Here is a 22,024-nt window from a genome sequence, read left to right as displayed (position 1 = left end):
TTTACCCATCAGTTCTTCATAAGCCCTTTTAGCTGACCATTGAAGGTGAAGAACTAACAAAAGTCATAGCCATTGTTGGAGCATCCATTCAAGGTATAATAATTTCTGAATATATCTAGGGTTGGCTCCAGCCCTACAAACTTAAAATACTCTTTAAAAGCCTTGAGAATGACCCGTCTATTAGGATGTAATTGACTTGCACATTCATTAAAATGAAAAAAGACATCTCTAACTAACCCCTCTAAAGGAAAGAAATACCCTAACTCACACATACAAAAGGGGTTATAATCTAAAGCTTCCTATTATGAGCACCCCTTGTTTGCTTACAAATCTTTTTATATCAATAAGGCATTACGATTACATACACTCTTCTTTACCAGTCATTGGCATAGGCCAGTTATTCTATGGTTATAGTGTTATCCCTTATATCATTGAGAGCTTTAGGTAATCTAATGTTCCCTAATGGATGGGCACCAATCCCTCTAGTCGTAAGGCTAATTCTTACTAACCCAAACCCTCTATTAGACCCCCTGGTTTTTTATGGCCCTAGCTCAAAAATAAAGTCATTGTTGGATGATATTTGCTTCCTTTTTTTTTATCCATTTTTATAATTATATAAAATACCAAGTATGAGTGGCTATCTCAAGATAATTTTTCATGTACCACACACCACACAAATCCCACATGCTCCACACAATTACTCTCCATTAAAAACACATTTCACATGTCAAACTACTTTGCAAGATGGCTTAAAAAGAAGTTTAGAAAGAGGAACTTCTAGTGTGAAATGAAATAAAATGAAAGGAAGTCCTTATATAGTGAGAGGCCTTCTTCATCTTCCTCTAGATTGGTGAAACATGTCACTGCCTTTAGCAAATCCCAAAGTTAAAGCCAACTCCAACATAAAGTGTTTCTTTGGGTATTTTTCATCTTAAAAAAACATTATTTCGAATGTCTTAAGATATTCTCTCTCTTCTTATACAGAGAAAAATAAATAAAAAATTCCAACAAAGAAACCAAGTATATTTTTAAGTCTTTGTGTATTTTTACCAAAAATACTTGGGACTACTTATGGACCGTGATTTATTAATATTTTTAAATAACTTCTTATTTGCTCAAAGTTTGTTTTAATGACGACCAATCTCTGAAAGGTCTATGAAAATAAGTTTGGGCCTACGCAACATACTTGAGCCTGGGGGCTAGGTGCATACCTGGTGCTCATAGGTCCAAGCCACACACTTAAGCCCGGTGCATGTCCTAATGCCTTCTCAACCTTGCTTTATGACCTAGAACCACCACCTAGTCCTCTTGGATTTTTTATCTGACCCAAGTCTTTTTGTCTCGATCTTACTCAATGTACACCTCCAAGTGCACAAGAATCTTCCATGATCTACAATATTTTCATCTCATTAATATATGTGTAAGGGATATTTTCTCATCATTAATATTTATATTAAGGATATTTATGATTCATTAATGTATGTGTAAGAGATATTTATACTTTATTAATATATGTGTAAGAGAAATTTATTCTTCATTAATACTAAAAGGATGAAATGACTTTCTAACCCCTTCTTTCAAATAAAAAAATAAGGTTCATGAGATATAAATACCTATAAAGGGTTTACAATTTCCTATCTCAACATACACATATCACTTTCTTACAGAATACTTACTTCTATATCAAAACAAGAACAAACAACTTTGTTCTTAGAATTAAATGTTCTTTAGCATATTTATTACACTTTTTCTATACAAAGATACTGACTTAAGCATATGATACTTTCTAAATCTACCAAAAAAGAATTGTTTTGCAAGTTTTAAGATTCTTACATCAAGCTACCACCTTTTTTTGCTATGTAGATTGGATCTAACATCATGAACACTTGATAAGGCCCATTATCCAAATATAAAAAAATATTATATTTCTAAATATCTTGGATTTTAAAATATCATCAGGGTGCATACATTAAACATAAAACAATTTTAAAGAGTGAGATAAGGATTTGATAAGAGAAGAGTTCAAGAAAATACTCAAACATTTTTTTTTTTGTATTTTTTTATCCCATTGAGTTCAAATTTATATGCATCTAATATATCCCGATGCTTAAAATAATAATGCTAAACATGAATATTTTTTTTAAAATAAAAATACCTATGAATAGTTGGATTAATAAATTCTACAATTAAACTCATATGTATTAAACATATTGAAATATAACAAAATATAAATTTGAATTTGAATAAATGAGAGATAAGGAAAATCTTAATATACGGAGACAACCACATAAGTTTTTTTTTGTTTGTTAAATTTGTGCTTTTGTTTTAAAAAATTAATTAAAATATAATTGTAAGTTTTATGATTAAAATACTCTAAGGAATATAATGTTATTTTTTCTGAAATATTATCTAATTTTATCTTGATTAACAAATTTAAAGAAGATATATAATTATATTTAAATCTGAAACTTCAAAATAAAAATAAAAATAAAATTATTATAGATATCATGATAATAAATATTGAGATACTAATACTTTGTAATTATCAATTTTACATATCCATATTCTTTTAATTATTAAACAAATATAACTTAAATAAATTCATATGTTCTTGTATTAAATTGGTTATTATATGAGTATTGGCTATATTGATTTTAACAATTATTATTTTTATTCAAATTTTTAAATTAATTTTTGTATAAAATATAAAATATTTAAAAATCTCACAAAATTACCGTATCAGTATCATATCGTATCCATATATATACTTCATATATGGCTCATCTCATTTTCTCGCGTGTAACTTCCGTAGAGAAACAAAAGAAATAAAAGAAACCCCTCTTTCTCTCTCCCTTAACTAGAACAGCAGCAGCAGCTAAGACAGAAAAAACTCAGATAGACACACTTGAAAAAAAATCAAATCTTGTTATTGTTTCACTTCACGAAATTCTATAAAGAAAGGGAAAGATCTTGTTCCTCTACAATAATAATGCTCTGTTTGTTGTAGCGGACAAGGTAATCCGATTGATAGGTTAATTTCAGACAACTCCTTTTTTCTTGGTCTGAATTGTGTATGATTTGTTTTCTTCAAGTCTAATCTATGAATCAAGCTTTCTTTTTGGCTTTTGATTGATACCCATTTCCAATTAGGTACTAAAACGAAAAGGGTTTCTCTTATATTCCCTTTATTCTCTATATATTCGACAAGTTTCTTTGTTGTTTTTTCTTTCCGGGGCTGTTTTCGGAGCTGAATTTAAGGGTTTTTGGGGTTTGAGAACTGGATTTTGTGTGCTTATTGGGAAGTTTGTATTCGTCTGTTTTTGTAGGGTTTTGCTGGATCTTAATTGGGAACTTATTGAATTACTTGATTTTGGACTATTTAGGGTTTTTATTCAAGAGCAAAGCAGGAAATGAGCTGTCTTTCAAGTGATTGGAGTGGTGGATTGGACAATTTTTGCACGTCATTAATTTGAAAATCTTCGTAGTGATATTGTTGAGCATTGCTTGTTTTTGGGCATGGAAGAGGATTGTGCATTTATGATTGTCCGGTAGTGATCAAGAATCAGTTTTATTTTTATTTTTTTTGTACTTGATGGTAAAGGTTTCTGGGTTTTGGATGTTTTGTGCTTGATCTTGAACTTGGGAATGGTTTGTGTATTAGAGTTTGGTTTTAAGGGAAAGGAGGTGACAGTTCTTTGTTGGCACAGAAGGCAACACAGAAAATCAGATTGTGGCGGATAATTTCATTTCTCAAGAAGCCTTTGGTTTAACATAATTTAAGTAAAGTTCTTCAAGAACTCAAACTCGTACAACTGAGTTTTTGTTGAATTATTGCAGTGTAGTGTAGTATACTAGCAGATTCATCGAGCAGATTAGTTTAGGGCTTTTTTTTATAGAAGTTAATTGTTTTGAACGGTAAAGTGCTGTATTCCAGTGACATTGAAATTAATTTCCTGTGAATTCTGTCTCACCAGTGTGTGCATTACGGTGAAGGGCATTGGTGGGTTTGGAACTTGTGGCTATTGGATGTGATATAGAAGTTCATGGAGAAGTGTTGAACCTGGAAATGAATGTGGGGACATGGTGCATGGAGAGGAGCATAGTTACTGGTCCATTCCCTTTTTGGAACTGTGCTGTGGGAAAGTAATTCAATCATTTTCTTCGTTGAAAGGCGTTGCTGTTTTGTGTTTTGGGATTCTGTTCAATGTCGCGTTGCTTTCCATTTCCACCACCAGGATATGAAAAGAAGGCCAGGAGTGATGATTTTGACCTACTAAAAAAGGTTAATACACTTGCCTTTTACTGAATCACATTGGATAATTGGCTTGATATTTGTTAGAGCCATTAAAAGGAATTCTTTTCTGATTCACATTTAATTGAAACAATCCCATATGGAGAGTTCATGTGTAAATCATTGGTTCAAGTATGCTCTGTTAATCCTATATGGAGAGTGAGCCAGTAATTGCCTATGTCTATAATAATAGTAATAAAGATTCTTACAAGCTGAAACTAAGCAATAAATATGGGATCAGAACATACACCTTCTGGTGTTGGCTCCAATTAAAGTGTTCATGTAGTGTCTATGTTTTGCTTGCATCTGTTCTCCCAGGAAAATGTGATGAGTTAACCTGCCTTAAATGAGGGATTCAGGGGTTGGTTGTTAACTAGCTAGCTCTTGGTGCTTGAGTTCTTAAGTAAATCTTTGGTTTTTTGCTATTCCTGTTTCAGCGAATCCCGTTTGAAATGGATGGATTAATTGCATGTATCTACAATTTCTATTGAAAATTCGGGGAGATGAGATTTGCAGGTCTCTTAGTGAATTTAGCTGGCGTCTTTTACCTTGTCAAGTTTAAGTCTAAAAAGAAAATGGGCTAGCAAAACTAAAAATAAAAAACGATGGTTTTGCTGTTATTTTTTTTTTTTTTGGCATTCATCACTCTCTTCTGAAGATGCACAGGCTGCTGAATTCATCAAGAACTCAAATTTCAGCAATTTATAAGTCTCCATGTAAATGCTTTAATTTATATGTACCATGAGTCATTGTTGCTGATGAATTGAAAGATCAAATGTGGAGATTTGTCTCTTGCAGCATTGTTCCATAGATTTGTCTCTGCTAGTGGAATTGTTTTGATGGATGAACGGGTTGATTTTTTACCTTTGTTTTTTCTTATAGATTTTCTGGAGTAATTTTTGTGTTTATATATCAGTATATGATGCTACTCCATAATTGTAGTAGTTTATTTTCTTGCTGATATTTGGCTCTGTGGCCATTTATATCACTTCAAAGTTTTATAATCTTTCTATTTTTGTTCCTATATTTGGGGTGCATAGAGATTTTTGTATTTCTACAATACCTGTTTTAACATGTAAGGTTGCAGGTATTGGAGCTAGATTCCAGATGTGTGCTCTTTGCTTCAAATATCAGGAATCATGTTCATTGTATAAGAATGGCATAGGCATGTTCTCAATGAGCTTTTATGCTTGGGATTGTAATGGTTTCTTTCGTCTGATGGTTTCAGACTTTTAGTGTCCAGAAAGAAATAGAAGGATGCTGTTATGATATATTTAAGCTACTTTTGCACGTGAAAAGGATGGAAATATCTTTGCCTGGGATAGGGTTTCTGTTTGGGATGGATAAGATGATTAGACTTTTGAATTTGTATTTCATAAGGTTCCCCCTTCCCTTGCTGCAACTTTGTAGAGGTCTTGGCAAAAACAAATGTTTGTGTGGATTATTTCTGGTATTTCTGCGTATAAGGCTCTTGCTTGCTCATGGGTGTTTCTTACCTCTTTCATCTCTCTGGCCTCTGTTCTTGTAATGTTTTTTATCATGTTGAAGTTGGCAACTGATAATGGGTACGTGCCATCATATGGGGACACGAGTTACCAGGCATTCTGCTTATTTCGTGGATAAAACTTAGGGCAGGCTTCAACATTGAAGTTTTGATTTGTCTTGTTTGCGTTTTATTTTCAAGTTTTTGGTAGTGAAAGGGTGGAATATATATTTTACATGATATGACTATGTAATGGGTTCCAGTATAATCAGTGAAGATACCCTGTCTCTGATTCTCTTGAGTTGAATGATTTATTATTACTTTCCGGGCTTTTCAGGAGGACAAAGAGAAGAAGAACAAGGAGAAGAAAGATAAAGAAAGGAGACAAGATAAAGAAAAGAAGGAGAAAGATAGGAGTGATGGAAAGCATAGAGATAAGAAAGACAGAAAGGAAAAGCATAGAGAGAAAAAGGAGAAGGATAAAGACAAAAGCAGTGCCTCAGATGAAAAGAGACTTCTGGGGCAAGCTATGCTTAACAATGGAGGAGACAGAGCCTCAGATGAAAGGAAACTTCCTGGGCAATCTAATGGTGGAGAGGTGTGCACTCAGAAGAGGAAGGAAAGGGATCTGGATAAAAATAGTATCTCTGGTGACAAAAATACTGCTGGACAGTTTTCAGGTCATAACGGTCAGAAGCTCATTCAAAATAGCAATTTGTCTCATCAACCTAAGGAGTCCAAATTTGTACAGCAGCTGGGCAAGAGGGCCAGAGAGGAAGACAGAAAGCAGTTCTTTGAGAAGTTCACTGATACAGATGCAAAAAGAGATGAGGGAATGGTTAGACTGGCGGCAAAGGCCCCTGGCAATTTGGTTGACGGAAAAGAAAAGAACAAGAGAGATGATGATAGAAAGGTGGATGGGCAAGGAATCAGGGATGAGGCTACTGCTAGTGCTCAGAGCATTTCTGGAACATTCAAGGCTAAAATTGATGGAATGCCAAGATCACTGGAGAAAGACAATGAGAAGAAGATGGAAGGGAAAGATAAGACCAAACAAAAGGAAAGTCAGGATAAACGTAAAAATAAAGAGAAAAAAAGCAAAGAGAAGGATAAAGTCAGGGATAAAGAGAAGAAAAAAGAGGAGAAAGCTAAGGAGAAAAGCGAGCATAAGATGAAAGAGCCAGTTAAATTGAAGGAAAGCAATATGTTTGACCTTCTAGGTGACCATACTGTAAAAAGCTCACATCTTCTCAAGGAGAGCACTAATAGTGTTGTTGGTGATGTAAAGATCAAGAAACGTAAGGACTCTGACACAAATGGACTTTTGCATGGTGAGTCAAATTCAAATGATATTGTTAAATCTTGTTAACAAATGTACTTTTAACCAGATTCTGGTGGGTATCACATTCTTAAAGGATTCAAGTTTAGATATTGATTGACCAGAAACTTTTTCACCGAGATTAATCTATCATGTCTAGCAAGTCCAAACTAATCTGTCTTTTTATGGGCTAATGCATTCCGCTCCCTTTTGATTTCTGTTGCAGCTGATGATATTAAGCCTAATAAGTTGCCAAGGCCTACTTCCTTGCCTGTATCAGCTGAGAATGGAAGAATGTTGGGAAATTGCAAAATTCCCACCGCAGTTATACAAGGTAGGCAGGAGGCTGTCAATAGCGATAAGGTGGATAGTAAAGAACAGAAGATAAATGGTTTGATAGAAGCTCTAGCTCCACCCATCTCCTCAACGACCCATCCGCAATCAATCTCTTTAACAAAGTCTTTAACAAAACCTTCACATTCAACTGCACAAACTGATCAAATAGCCGAATTGTCTAGGAAACAACCCCATCCAGATTCCAAGTACCTTCTTGAGGTGCTTACAGTACCCAAAATGGAAGAGCTGCCGGATTTTGAGGACCAAGAATGGCTATTTCAGAGTACTAATTTCCCAACAAAGAAGCTCCAGGTTGGGTTTTCAGGGATTGACGAGACACGACAGGTTTGGTCAGAAGCTCTGCAGATTGGGTCGGCTGATGTTTATGCACTGCCATACGTTATTCCCTATTGATGATTTATGCAGTTGGATATGGTTGGCCATCCTGCACCGTCTAATGTTATAGACCCTCCATGGGACCACTCTGAGGAGAGGAATAGCAGCATCTGGGCCTTGGGTTGGTTATTTGATTCTCAAGCTGCTATTTTCTTGGACAATGTGGTCTGCAACTGCCTCATTTTAGAGACAGTAGTGATGTGCATTCGTCAACTGCCTGACTTTTGTAAAGTTGGTGAATGCAAATGACATCGGACATCATTGCATACTGGAGGTGGGGGATATTCCTCCTGGCACAGATTCACTAATTCTTTCAGAAAAAGCAACCGAGCAGGGTTGCTTGGTAGAGAGATGCATAAGCTTGTGCAATTTTATCTTGTTTGCCTAAAGCCTAGTTCTTTCTAGTTGAAAATGTAAAAGAAAATGGCTGTGGTCTTGGCAACTCCACGACAATTTTGATTTGTAACATACAAGGCTTATTTACAGGAAATGTCAGATAGAAGAAAAGGTAGTAGCATTCATTTATCCACCTCTCTTGTTACTGTTTTTCATATTTTCATCATGTTTTACAACCTTTGATGCTCACCGAGAAGGCGTTTTTTGGTCTTGTGGTTTATATCCCCTTATCTCGTTTTGTTTCGCTTTTGGTTCAAGTATGTGAATATTTGTAGTATTGACACACCGTGGTAATGATATCCACTGTTAGCTTAGAAATTTTTGGTGAAATAGAGTCTCCTGCGCAGTGCAATGTAAAACTGGCAGAAGGTTTTAATTTATTTTGCATATATAAGAAAAGGTTACGGTTTTGATACAATAATGCTCTATCAAAACTATAATCCAGCTACCTTGCAGTCTCCGGTGGTTCAAAATAATAAATTTAGGAAATTTTTTTTGGCATACTCTTAATATCTTAAGAACAACATCCCTAATACATGTATGAATTTCTTAGTCAAATCATTTGGAACTAAATCACATGCTAATATATGTTTCCTTAATAGCCTATTTGGAACTAAATTAACCAAAACACCAAAATGTGTAGGTGATTATACACACTCACATGGTATTGTTGACTCTAATAGTAAAATTACACTTTGACTTTTAGTTGAGAAAATTAGATGCCTTGGGCTTGGGGGTAATTTGGTCTTTTTTAGTGGCTACTTAGTCATTAAGAAATTTGCATCATTTCAATTTTTTTTAGATTAGTAAAGTGATTGATTTATCTCTAAGTTAAAAAAACAAAAACAAAGAATTGTTGACAACGAGTATTTATATTTTTTTTATTTTATTTAAATAGTACAAAGAGATTCTTGCCTTAAACATAAGACATACGTTTAGGGGCATGGTTTTTTTTTAATTCTAGATTCATAAAGGGTATTTTGGTCTTTTTTGCATCGAATAATTAATTTTTATATTTAAAGAGTTGCTAACGCGTGATCTTTATATGCCAGCTCGTAGGAGGTGATTAAACCATTCGGACAGCATGTGTAGCGCATTCCAGTGGACAAACTTGCCTTTCACCAAATCATTAGAAGCACTACCATGTTCTCTTTCATATGGTGCAATGGATGACGACGAAAGATGAGCGGTTTATTATTAATTATCATTTTTTTTTCTCTCTCCTCCTCCCAAAGGTACACGTTGGTTCTCTTTGGTTTTGGTTTTTCAGTTTCAATCCTTATTATTTGATTTTTAATTTTTTAACCCTTTTATAAAAGTTTTGTTTATTTTTAATATAGTCCTTGAATTTCAATTTGCATATAATATTTTTTTTTCATTTCAATCCTTATTCTTTAGACTTCTAATTTTTTTTCATTAGTCCTTTTATAAAAGTTATATTGGTTTATAATTTTATCATTCAATCAAAGTTTATGGCCAATTCAGTTCTTATATTGATTTTTTTTTTGTAAAAGTTTTTTTCCCCTCAAATCAAAACTTTTTTGTTGCCCTTTAATTTATTTTCTATTTTGATTTCACCCTCATTCTTTAATTATATATATTTTTTGTTTTAGATCCTTTTGTATAATTGATTTTTTTTTCTAACTTCATCATTCAACGTTTGATTTGCTAGAGATTGAGCTTCTTGAATTTTCAATTTATGATGTTTCCAGTATAATGATCTCAGGTTGCTAGTTTGAAAAGTTAATATAGGTTGACATCCTTTTTTTTAACTTTTTTTCTTTTTCAATTTCAATGTTTGACATTATTATTTTTTTTATAAAAAAGATGGGTTTTATGGTTTTTCTCAATTTCATTTCTATCAAGTTATTTCGGTATTAAAACCTGGGTCAAGGGTTTTACAGGTTAACCCGAGTTAGTTTGCATTCTATTAGACAAATTACATGTTTATTATGTTAACTCTAGTTGTTTAGAGCTTTTTTTATCTTTTTTTTTTCAATTTCATATTTCCAAGGTCTTTTTTTCAAGTTATTGTGATTTTTTTATATAAAAAATTTATTCGTTAACTAATGTTGCCTATTTTTTCATCATTTAATTAAAATGAAACCAACTTATTAAATTCAATTAGGCATGTAACCCAAGTCATTTGTTTTTCTTATTTCTTTTAAATGCACTTGCATCACCTAAACTATTGTTGTTTTTTTATTTTTTCTTATTCTATTTTTGGTTTTTATTTTAATTGATACCTTTTTAAATTTATTTTGTAAGTAATTTTTTATTCTATGTTTTAATTAATATTCATTCTCTATGATTTTTTATTTTGCTTATTTAGCCTTTTGTTTAAGAGTTTTTTTAAAAAAAAATTGTTTTGTACGTATTTAATTTCTAAAGATATTATTCTAACTCATCTATATATTTTTTATGCTTTTATATGGATGAATTTTATTTTGAAAAATAAAAAATATTCATTTTTTTTAGATATTATTTCTAATAACTGCAGTTTTGCATGATATATTTTTTTATTCATTCAGTTTCATGTGTATCTATTTTTATTATCGTTTGATTAAATTAAAAATTGATTTAAATAAATAAATCCAGTGAACACAACTAAGTGAATGCTCTATGTTACTAGATCAAATATCTTGATTTATCTCTATCTTTTATTCTTTTAGTTTCACTTTTAGTTATCATTAATGTTTTTTTAACATAAATAATTATCAATTTATTTAATTAGATGTTCATATAAGATTTTTAATTTACAATTAATTTTTTTAATATAGAAAACATATTGAAAAAGTTTGAATATTCATTTTTATTTCTTAAACAAAATACTTCCTAAGCTCGGGTTAAATAACTAGTCATACATGATAATACATGTATAAATTTCGTAGTCAATTTACACACACAGACAGCCTTCTGTGGCTAATGTGTTGCGTAATTATGAAAAAAAACTCTTAATGTGTAAAAAATCAATTGAAAAACTTTTTAGAAAGAAAAGGTTAATTTAATCAAGCATTTGGAGAACAACCAATCGTATAATTGTTTTTTCACTTTCACACCAACAAAAAAGTGGCTAAATGAAAACACCATTACAGTGTAAAAATAGAATGTTGAGCATCACAAACGTATTTTAATAAAAGTAAAAAAAACTTATGGCTCGTATACTTGATCAAATATTATGGTATTATTTAATTGGATTATATAAAAAAAACATGAAATTATGATAAATTGATCAAATCAAATCAGAAGAAGTGATCAAAATAATATGCAAACAACAAATTTCTGTCAAAATAAAAAAAAATGATGAAGATCAATTCTATGCCAACCTAACATGGAAGGACTAAAATGAAAAAAAAAATTACTTTAGTGAACCCGAGTTAGAATGTTAAACCTACAACCTAGGTCATAAAGCAGGGATAACCCAATAGAAAATAAACAAAACAAAAATTACAAAACTTAATTCCCAACAAATCCAATGCGGAAAGGTGAAGTTAAAAAAAAAAAAGAGAAAAAAAAAGTCTTGCAAACCCTGGTAAGCCCACCAAACCCCACTACTCCAAATTAAGAATGAGATAACCTAATAAAAGACATAATAGAAAACAATACGAAGCATAATTCTAAAATCAATCCAATGTCGAAGGACGAAACATAAAAGGATTATATAATAAAAAGACTACCCCAAAAAAATACTTGAATCAATCCAAGGTAAATTGTCAAACTTGTGATCTAGATCATGAGATCGGGATAACCCCATAAAAAAAATCAAAGAAAATAGCAAAGCCTAATTTTTTTATATAAAAAATTAATGTCACATGATGAAATTGAATAACAAATTGTGAAAAAAAATTCAACCCTCAATAAAAAGACATCAACCCAAGTTAACTTTCAAACATGTGACTCAAGCTAGAGATCGAGATCATCCCATTACAGAAAACAATGAAACTCAATTCTCAACCACCGCAATGGTAAATAATAAAATTAAAAAAAGTTTAAATTTTAAAAAAGGGCCAAACATACCAATTAAAAAATAAGGACTAGATTTAAAAAACAATTAAAGAATAACTCATAATTTTTTATTGAATGATAGAATTGAAAAAATAATTCAATTTTACAAAAAGATTTAAAATAAAAAAATAACAATCAAAATAATGACGATAAAATATTTTGAAAAAAAATGAGAGGGCAACTTAAAATGTTGGAATGAGAGGTGAAATTGAAAAAACAATCTTAAAAAAGAACCTAGAAGAAAAATTAGTAATAAAAAAGTAAGTCAAATTTGAAACCATATTAAAATGATAGGAGAACTTTGAATTATTGATAGTTCAACACAAATTTCAAGACGATGAGAGAGAAAAGGGAAATAATAAAGAAAGGGCCACCGACTACATATAGCCATGTGTCACCTTATACGGAAGAGCTCGCTGCAATGCTTTCAACGCCACTTCAGAATGCGCGTTTCATCGTTTCAGGAAGCCTTACTTGCTGCTAGAGCGTTATGACTTTCTTCACTTATTAGATCGTGTATTACACACCCAGTCATTCTTCACCTACCCATTAACTTTATTCCCCTATATTTTTCTTAGTGTAAAATTTAGTCCCTTAAGCCCTGATTGATTTAATAAATAGAATTCATTTTTATTTTGACAAATAAAGCATCAACCAAGCACAAAAATATTTTTGTTATATTGTGAGATCCCTATATATAGACAGCCAAAATAAGCTTTGATCTCACATTGTCTTTGTAGAGTGAAGCTCTAAAAACTATAGAATGCGTACTAAATAGAGTTCTAACCAAGGCGGTTCATAAAATACCATTTGAGTTATAAAAAGGATAGAAATCTAGTTTAAGGCATTTACATATAGAGAGTCATCTAACTGAAGTTCTAGTCTACAATCCACATGAGATAAAGTTAGACTCAAGAATAGCCTATGGATATTTGATTGGTTATGCAGAAAAGTTTAAGGGATACATATTTTATTGTCAATCTTGTATGATGAGAATTGTGAAAGCTCTTAATGAAAGATTCTTTAAAAATGATGAGATGAGTGAGAATAAATAACCTCAAAACTTAGTTTTTGAGAAGGATAATAGCTTTGAACCTACCTCTCACATCTTCATATGAATTAGTTATGTTTTATGATAATTATCAAGATTTAATAACTTAAGAACAACCAATCATTGAAGAGCTACATCATCATAAAGATATTCATATATATCCAATTACTTAGCATTATCAAGCTAAAGATATTGATATAACATTGAGAAGATCCTTAAGAGTTAGGAAACCTATAATTTTTTCAAATTATGTTATGTACTTATAAAAATCTAACATAGACATTTGTATTAAAGATGACCCTATTATGTTTTATAAGCTATAAGTGGAAATAAATCCATATTATGGTATAATGTATAAAGGATGAGCTAGTTTTCAGTGGCTAAAAAACAAGTTTAGGATCTTGTTGAAATGCCTAAATGAGAAAAGATCATTGCAGTTTTTAAAAATCAAAAGAGACTTTTTAAGCAATATTTAAAGATATAATGTGAGACTTGTAGCCAAATGATTCGCTCAACAAAAAGGAATTGATTATCACAATACCTTATCTCCTATTTCAAAATGTATTCATTTCGGATAATTATGGTATTGATAGCTTATTTTAATATAAAGCTTCATCAAATGGATGTGAAAATTGGCATTCTTCAATGGAGACCTAATGGAAAAGGTTTACATGAAACAACCAAGAGGTTTTATTTCAGAAAGGAATGATTGTTTGGTTTTTAGGTTATATATAGGAAAAAACAAGCCTCCCATCAATGGTATATAAAATTCCATAATGTTATTTATTCATTTGGTTCTATGAAAAATATCATAGGTCAATGTATATACCATAAGGTCAATGGAAGCAAAATAATTTTCTTAGTCCTATATGTAGATGAAATTCTACTAGCTTCAAGTGATTTAGGTTTATTTTATGAGGTTAAGTGATTTCTCTTGATGTAATTGGATATAAAAGATATGGGTAAAATTTTTAATGTCATAGACATAAAAATTGAAAGAGACAAATCCCGATAAATGTTAGGATTGTCTCAAGAAACCTATATCAATTAAGTTTTAAAGAGATTTAGCATGAAGGATTGTTCATCTAGTTTTGCATTATTGTCAAAGGTGATAAGTTTAGTTTGGAACAAAGCCTAAGAAATGATTTAAAAAAGAAACAAATGAAGACATTTCATATTCTTCCATAATTGGAAATATAATGCATGCTCGGGTTTGTACAAGACTTGACATTACATAGACAATTGGAATGTTTGGCAGATATCAAAGTAACCTAGGTTTAGGCCATTGAAAAGTTGCAAAGAAAATCATAGATACCTTTAAGGGACTAAATACTATAAGCTTACATATAGGCAATTTGATCTCTAGAAATGATTGGATATTTATATTCTGATTTTATTGGCTACCTTGACTTGATAAAGTTGATATCAAGATATGTCTTTTTTTTAATTGGGGTAGATATTTCTTGGAGAAGTGCAAATCTTTGGTTTCTACTTCTACCATTGAAGAAAAGTTTGTATCATGATTTGAAACGACATCACAGGCTATATGGTTAGGGAGTTTTATTTCAGGGTTTGAAGTTGTTGACATAATTTCCAAGCTATTAAAGATTTATTATGATAATCTTAATGTAGTTTTTTTCGTCAAGAATAATAAGAGCGAAAGTCGTAGTAAGCACATCTACATTAAATATCTAGCTATTCGAGAGCTTGTTAAAGCAAACAAAATGGTTGTTGAATACATTATCACTGAATTGATGATTGTTGACTCGTTGACAAAAAGTTTATCATTTGTCGCTTACAAGGGACATGTTGAGCATACAAGACTCATTTCTATCATGTAGTTTTTTATATGATTGATACCCTTTATATTAGTATCACATTTTGTCTATTTGAAAGACTCTAGTAATTTTATTTTTGTCTTCTCTTATTTAGTTGTGTATAAAAAGTTTAGAGAATAACAACACATATTTGAATTTTCTTTGTGACCCTAAATGAACATTTGGAAGTTTATTTGTAAAGATATGTACAACATATGGTTCTCATTCAAAGGAGAAAGTTACATTATTTATAATACGGGGAAGGTAAATAGAGAATACTTGCTCTAAATGACTTATCGCCACGTTTCATGAATTAAAACTCCCTTGTTTTGGGTATAAGGATATTGATAAATGAAAAAAAATTAAGGATGTATCCATATGAAATTGATACATATTAAATATTGAATGGCCAAGTAGGAGAATGTTAATTATGTTTTAATTTTTTAAATTAAAGTGTTATCTATTTAAATAATGAATTTTCACATTAAATAATTTTCTTCCTAAAGGCTGTGTATGAAACTTATTTTGGTACGTGTTAAATGTTCATACATCTAACAAGAAAGTTTATGATCTTTTCATCAAATGCTAGGATTGCAATCCTGAATAGACCATAAAAAAGGTTCATCAATTAATAGACCATATAAAAGGTTCATCAATATCTTTTCAATAGTTTGGAATTTTTTTGCTTTCAAACAATTGAAATGGGTATGTTTTCTTAAGCTTTCATTCTTTTTTATTATTATTAATATGAGTGTTTGAATCAGCTTACGTGTCCTAAAATTAATGACCATATAAAATTAATGACCATATAAGCTAGCTTCCAGTAACTATCATAGATTCCATTCTTTGATGATATTACTAACGGCCTGCTCATTTTAAGATTTTTAAATGCTTAATCTACACAACTATAATACTTTAGTAGTTTTTTCCTATTATCTATCAAATTAATTGACGATATTCAACTTGCTTAATGTTATTATTATATGTTTTTATTTGAAAAAAAATAAGAATATAAAATTTTAAGTAAAAAAAATAAACAAGAAAATCAATCATTAAAGAAGAAAAAAGAAAAATTAGAAAGGTGAGCAGTTCACATATAACCACGGCAGCAAAAAAGAAAAGAAAAGAAAAAATCAACCATCTAGCAGGTGGTCCAGTGGAAGGAGCTTGGGACTAAGGGGTTTGCTTCTCCTGTGATCTCAGGTTCGAGCCTTGTAGTTGTTAATATAATGGCCACTGGAGGTTTAGATAGTCGTTAACTTCAGGGCTCGTGGGATTAGTCGAGGTACGTGCAAGCTGACCCAGGCATCCACGTTAATAAAAAAAATAAAAGAAGAAAGAAATCGAATACAAAGAGCTGTGAAATGGAATATGTAATTGAAGGAGAAAAGAAACTAACTTGCAAATTATCCAACATAAATCTTGGAACAATGACCCACTTTCGATTCATTTTAATCTATGAATAGTTTTTATTTTTTAATTTGTAAGCTTTTTATCTAAAATTTGCTATATGCACATAATTTGTTATTTATTTATTTATTTATAAAGAAAGCTTTTTATGATATATAAAGATCAAATTATTTTTAAAATAAGTAGGTAACAACGCATTCTTGACATGAAAAAAAAAGTTTTACTTCAAGAAATGGTCGAGAGATGCGTGTTAGCAAATTTTTTTTTATTTTTTTGATGAGTTTTATCAAGATTCTCTTTAGTTAAGACTTTTTTTATTTATGTATTTATTTTTTATATATATAACATATATATTTTTATTCGTAGCATAGTTGTCATGATTTGAAAAACAAGTTTTAATTAAAAAAATAAAAAATTATGTCTTGATAGTTTTTATGTCATTGTATGCAAAACTAAAAGAATAATTAATATGAGAGAATTGTATAAAAAATCATAATTAAAAAAATAAATATTTTATTTTTATTGAATATTCATGAAAAAGTTTTGAGAAAAAAACGGATATCAGTTTTATATATAATTATTCTTATTGCTAACATTATCATAAAAAAATTAATTTTATTTGAAAAGTATGGTATAATCAAATAACTTTTAAAATATAATTATAATTATTTTATTTAAAAATAATTTTATTTTAGAATATTAAAAAAGAAAGAAAATTATATTGAAAGGAAAAAAAAATTGAGGAAGGGCCAAAAGATTCAAGCCTAGTTTGTGGCTAGATTTGAAAGGATGGGTCAAGTGGTTCAAGTGTGTCTTGGTTGAGGGTGCAGCCATATGAATTGTTTTTCTTGAAAGGAAAAAAGAAAATAGCAGGCAACATGTCATTCATGACAAGATTTTGTTTGATGATTTTTATAACATATTAAAATAATATAAAAAAATAAAAAAATTATTCTAAAACAAAAAAACAAAAAAATTATTTTTTTTCATAAACATCTTTTAAACACAAAAACTGCTGGTACATGAATCAGCAAAAGCGGTCCACTAATCACCGTGACCCCGAGGCCCTTTAAGACAAAAGAACAACACTCAAATCCAGAAAGGAAATTACGACAACGTTGAACAAGCATCAAGATGTGGTGGGCCTCTCTCTTTCCAACCAAGTTGCCAGATGTTTCAATCGTGACTTCCGAGAACTGACCAAGAGAACGACTCCTCCTGCTCAATCTCTCCACCACCAGCTACTTGCCATGCCCGTTCATGAGAGATCTTTCATTTTCAGGAGGTTGCATTGTCACACATGCTTACAAGCCACGCACAAACCCATTTCAATAATGATGCTGATGTCCCTTTTTTTCCTCTTCTCCAGAATTATACACAGCGCAATAATTTTGATGCTGTTTGGCCACACGCGGGCGATCACGACAAGACAAAACATTGTGTGTGAGTGTGTGAATTGTTCAAGGGGAACCAGCAGTACTACAGATAAGGATGCTTCGCAATCCAGCCAGCAAATGTTCATCTCTACCACTCTCTCCCTCTCTCTCTCTCTCTATATATATATATATATAATTAATTAAATTTCCCAGGAAATCAGGGAGCGAGACTGGAAAACAAAATAGCAGAAGGAAAGGAGCGACGCAAGAAAACGTTGAATCAAGATTCTCTATCTAGAAGAACTTTATGATGGAAAAGATGGGGGAAAAAGAGAGTAGAGTAAAATGTGGCCTCTAATGGAAGATAAGATTGAATTCCATACATCCATGCTTTTCAAAAGCATTCTCCATAAAACCTGAACCTGACAGGTATAATTTTACATGAATTTCAGCACTCTGCAAACAGAAAACACAAGATAAATAAAAAAGGAGGGGGAGGGGGGATAAAATGAAAGAAATACGCTTCAAAACTTGCTATATGATATTTCAGAAACTAATTTTTTCTTCAGTAGCGGAAATAGCACTGATAGGAGCAGGTCATAGCAGTGAACTTTATGTACAACATAAATGCCCAGCAAGTATGGTTGGCATAGTCACGTAAACAACTCTACAATTTCCAATCTCAGAAAACTGTTTGCTGATCTAACTTTATTGCTGCTTGTAGCAATGCTAACCAGACAGTTCTTCGTGAACATCTATACAAGGAACGTGTAAAAGCAAGTATATACAAAGTAAAACAAAACCTATCTAAAGTTCTTCAGATAATCCCTCCCTTTGTCTTCGCATTCGAGCTGCCCATGACATGCTCCCACCAGCATCCTTGTTCATGCTTCTTCTCTTCAACTCTGACAGTTGAGACTGCCAGCGATTCTTCCACTCAGTTCTCTCTTCCATTTCCTGATTGCAAAAAAAAAACCCAATAAGCATAAAAAGATATCATACAACAACAGCCTAAAGCCGAAACTAACCTAATTTTGGTGCTTTTTTTAACACATCAGAACCCAGATAACAAAGGTAAAAGGCAAACGCAAAGATCTACTGTGTACATCTTCATTATCTACCGAAAAACAAGGTGATTTAACCTCATCAAAGATTCTAAAAGCGATGTTTTTGTTCAATAAAACGATCAAATTGAAATACTTAGATACAAAAACAACAATTCTCACGAGGGAGAGAAGCCGAAAAAGCCAGCGAAAAACAAGAACTTGGGAGTGCTAAGTGAAGATCTAAACAGAAAAGGATTGAAGGAATTGAAAATTAATTCTCTGTTTCTTAGCCAATCAATTCCAACATGAAGAAAGTTTCTACTAAACTCTGTCAGCATATAAACAAAAATTGACCAGCACAAAAACACATAATTTCAAAGCCCCTCTTTCCTTCTTAGAAAAAAAAAATCTCCAGCAAATTCCATACCTTTCTAGGCCAACTAGCACAAACTAGCTAATAATTAAAGATGGAAAATCACCAAAACCCAATCTAACAACAAACTTCCCAAGGAAAAAAAAAAACTTTTACCCAGATTGAAACACACCAAATCAATCCCAAAATAACCAATGATTTATCAAAAAAAAATATTGAACCCCAAATTCATCTCCAAAGAATTGGAAAAAAAAAAAGAAGAAGCTGTATAAGCACATAAAATAAAAATTAAAACAATACCTCGTCGTTTTGATGAGGATAACGTCTCCTAGCAGAGAAAGCTAAATGAAGACCTTTAGCCATATCACGATCATAAATCTCTCTCATCCTGGGATCCGATAAAGTCTCATAAGCCTCTTGAACCCGAATAAACCTCCGGGTATACTCTTCGACCCGGTCCGGCGGTGAAACATCCGGATGGTACTTTCTTGCCAATTGCTTGTACGCTTGTTTTATCTCCGGCAATGTCCCGGATTCTGTTATACCCAGTAGCTCATAAAAGCTCATCTGTCCCAATTCTGCGCCGACTTTTGCATTTATTGTGGCTTTGGTTTTGAAGGACCCGATTGGGATTCTTGAAACGGTTTTAACCCGGAGAATTGGATTCGGGTCAGGCTTCAACGGTGATTGATAGAAGCGAGTGGTTTCGCTCCCTGGGATCATTAATCCATAGCAACGCATCTCTCTCTAGTGTTCTGTGTTTTTCGTGTTGCAGACGATAAGTAGATTTTTGGGCGGGTTTTATAGGAGAGTTTTATTTTATTTTACAGCATCTTTGGAATGTTGTGAATTTTCTTTGTTTGTAACCTGTTAAGTAATAAAATTTAAAATTCAAATTATCCTCATACTATAGTTTTTTTTAATAATTATTAAAAAATTACAATTTATATTCTGTAAAAAATTATCCTCATACTATAGTTTTTTTATACTTATTAAAAAATTACATTTTTCTTTCTTTTTATACGAATTTTCTTACCCTACCTACTTCTATTTTCTATTTTTTTAAGAAAATAAAAGGAAAATAAATTATAATAAACAAGAAATTGATGGAAAATATTAGTTACATATTTTACTCTCCTTTTTTTTTTAAAACTTTTATGGTTGGATGATTTAGGATTGAAAGAGGGTGGGTGGAGGCGTGGAGCAGAGAAGGCGCCGCCGGCGGCTATTCAAGTCTCCATGGTTATTCTTCTGTGAAAAATGGTTAAAATTCCTTTTCTTTTTTCTTTTAAGTTTGAAAGTATTATTTCTTATTTTATAATGAGTTATAAAATATTAATGTTGGTTAGGCTGGGGTTGCTGGTTAAAATATTTTTTACTTGAAAATATATTAATATAATTTTTTTTAATTTTTTAATATTAACACATTAAATAATTAAAAAAATTAAAATTATTAATTTAAAATAAATAAATAAATATTTTTTAAAATTTTTGGTAAAACACGGTGAAGCCGCTAAACAAACCGGCAGCCAGGACACTTACTTAAAGAAAATAATAAGTCAAAGAAGATATGAAATTTTAATTTTCCTTCTAGAAGGTTTAGTTTGAACTTTCAACTATAAACAATAAACCATTGACATTCGAATTTGTCAGACTTCATTTCCTATCAAAATCATTATATGTTTGCATTATTTCAAAAAAAAAAATCGCTACAATAACATAGTCTTATCGCATGACACGTGGTGCGTGTGATTAGAATTTGTGCATCATTTAATATAAGTAGGATTATCAATGAATTGGATTATTAAACAGATAAAATTAGGTCTTATAAATTCAAGTCGGATGCTTCAATTTTGATATTGATTCTAATGGATTCCATTAGATTTAACATTTAGAGCATGTTTAGTGCACCGCGTTCCCTCAAAATTCAATATTTTTTTGTATAAAATGAATTTATTTTTTATATTTTTAAATTGTTTTGATGTGCTGATGTTAAAAATAGTTTTAAAAAAATAAAAAAATATTATTTTGATGCGTTTATAAGCGAAAAACATTTTAAACCGTCATCGCTACCACAATTCCAAACAAACCCTTAATTTTTTCTGAAACAAATGTTTTGAGCTTTGAAACATTTTTGTACTAGTTTGTTTTTAGTAAAAAAAAATGATTTTATACACCATAAATACATTAGTTAAGAAAATCCGTGTTATACAAGTTGTGGAAAAGTTTGAAAGTTCAAAAATTTAATTTATTATTGAGGTTTTATAGATACATGATGTAATTTAAAAAGGTGTTTGTAGGTGTGATAATAGTTAGTTTTTGCTCAGAAATATATTAAAAAAATCTTTTAAAAAAGATCTTTTTTAATATTAGTTAAAATGATCTAAAAATATAAAAAAAATATTTTTTAAATCAGATAAAGACTTTTTATCATATATATATATATATAATTGGGCATATATGACAATAAATAAAATAGTATTTATTAAGAACATGGTAAATTTGCCGCTTTTTAGTATTATTTTTATCTGGCAAGAACTAAGTAAGTAGACATAGAGATGTGATTTTAGATCAGTTGTCCTTCACAATCAATCAGTTTTAACATGAAAAAGGAGATGCTGTGGGGGCAGTCTCATAGCTTGAGAGCACTCATTTCTTCGCTTCAAACATATAATACCAAGGTAGAGTAGTCTTTATTTTTTAATGTATTATTTATTATAAAATAT

The 22,024-nt window shown here is 31.0% G+C and overlaps 2 protein-coding genes across 7 annotated transcripts; one reads left to right on the top strand and one right to left on the bottom strand.

The window, feature by feature from the left end:
• Positions 1 to 2,804: 2,804 nt before the first annotated feature.
• LOC133671186 (uncharacterized) lies at positions 2,805 to 8,349 on the top strand. Of its 6 annotated transcripts, none has more exons than XM_062091849.1 (4): positions 2,805 to 3,015; positions 3,975 to 4,282; positions 6,112 to 7,105; positions 7,319 to 8,349. In XM_062091849.1, the coding sequence occupies exons 2-4, from the start codon at positions 4,205 to 4,207 to the stop codon at positions 7,840 to 7,842; spliced, it is 1,596 nt and encodes a 531-aa protein (XP_061947833.1). In that variant the 5' UTR covers positions 2,805 to 3,015; positions 3,975 to 4,204; the 3' UTR covers positions 7,843 to 8,349. The 6 variants fall into 6 exon arrangements, with proteins under 6 accessions (XP_061947833.1, XP_061947828.1, XP_061947829.1 ...); XM_062091844.1 differs by having other exon boundaries at positions 3,384 to 4,282; XM_062091845.1 differs by having other exon boundaries at positions 3,327 to 4,282.
• Positions 8,350 to 18,552: 10,203 nt separating this feature from the next.
• LOC133670404 (chaperone protein dnaJ 20, chloroplastic-like) lies at positions 18,553 to 20,100 on the bottom strand. Its single transcript, XM_062090887.1, has 2 exons — positions 19,599 to 20,100; positions 18,553 to 18,836 (listed from the first exon to the last, which is right to left on the bottom strand). Exons 1-2 carry the CDS (start codon positions 20,037 to 20,039, stop codon positions 18,687 to 18,689), a joined length of 591 nt encoding a protein of 196 aa, XP_061946871.1. The 5' UTR covers positions 20,040 to 20,100; the 3' UTR covers positions 18,553 to 18,686.
• Positions 20,101 to 22,024: the final 1,924 nt, after the last annotated feature.

Source organism: Populus nigra, chromosome 13 (genome assembly GCF_951802175.1).
Source record: "Populus nigra chromosome 13, ddPopNigr1.1, whole genome shotgun sequence".
NCBI lineage: Eukaryota > Viridiplantae > Streptophyta > Magnoliopsida > Malpighiales > Salicaceae > Populus > Populus nigra.
The sequence above is the reverse complement of the archived record's forward strand: the minus strand, read 5'-3'. Positions and strand labels throughout refer to the sequence as shown.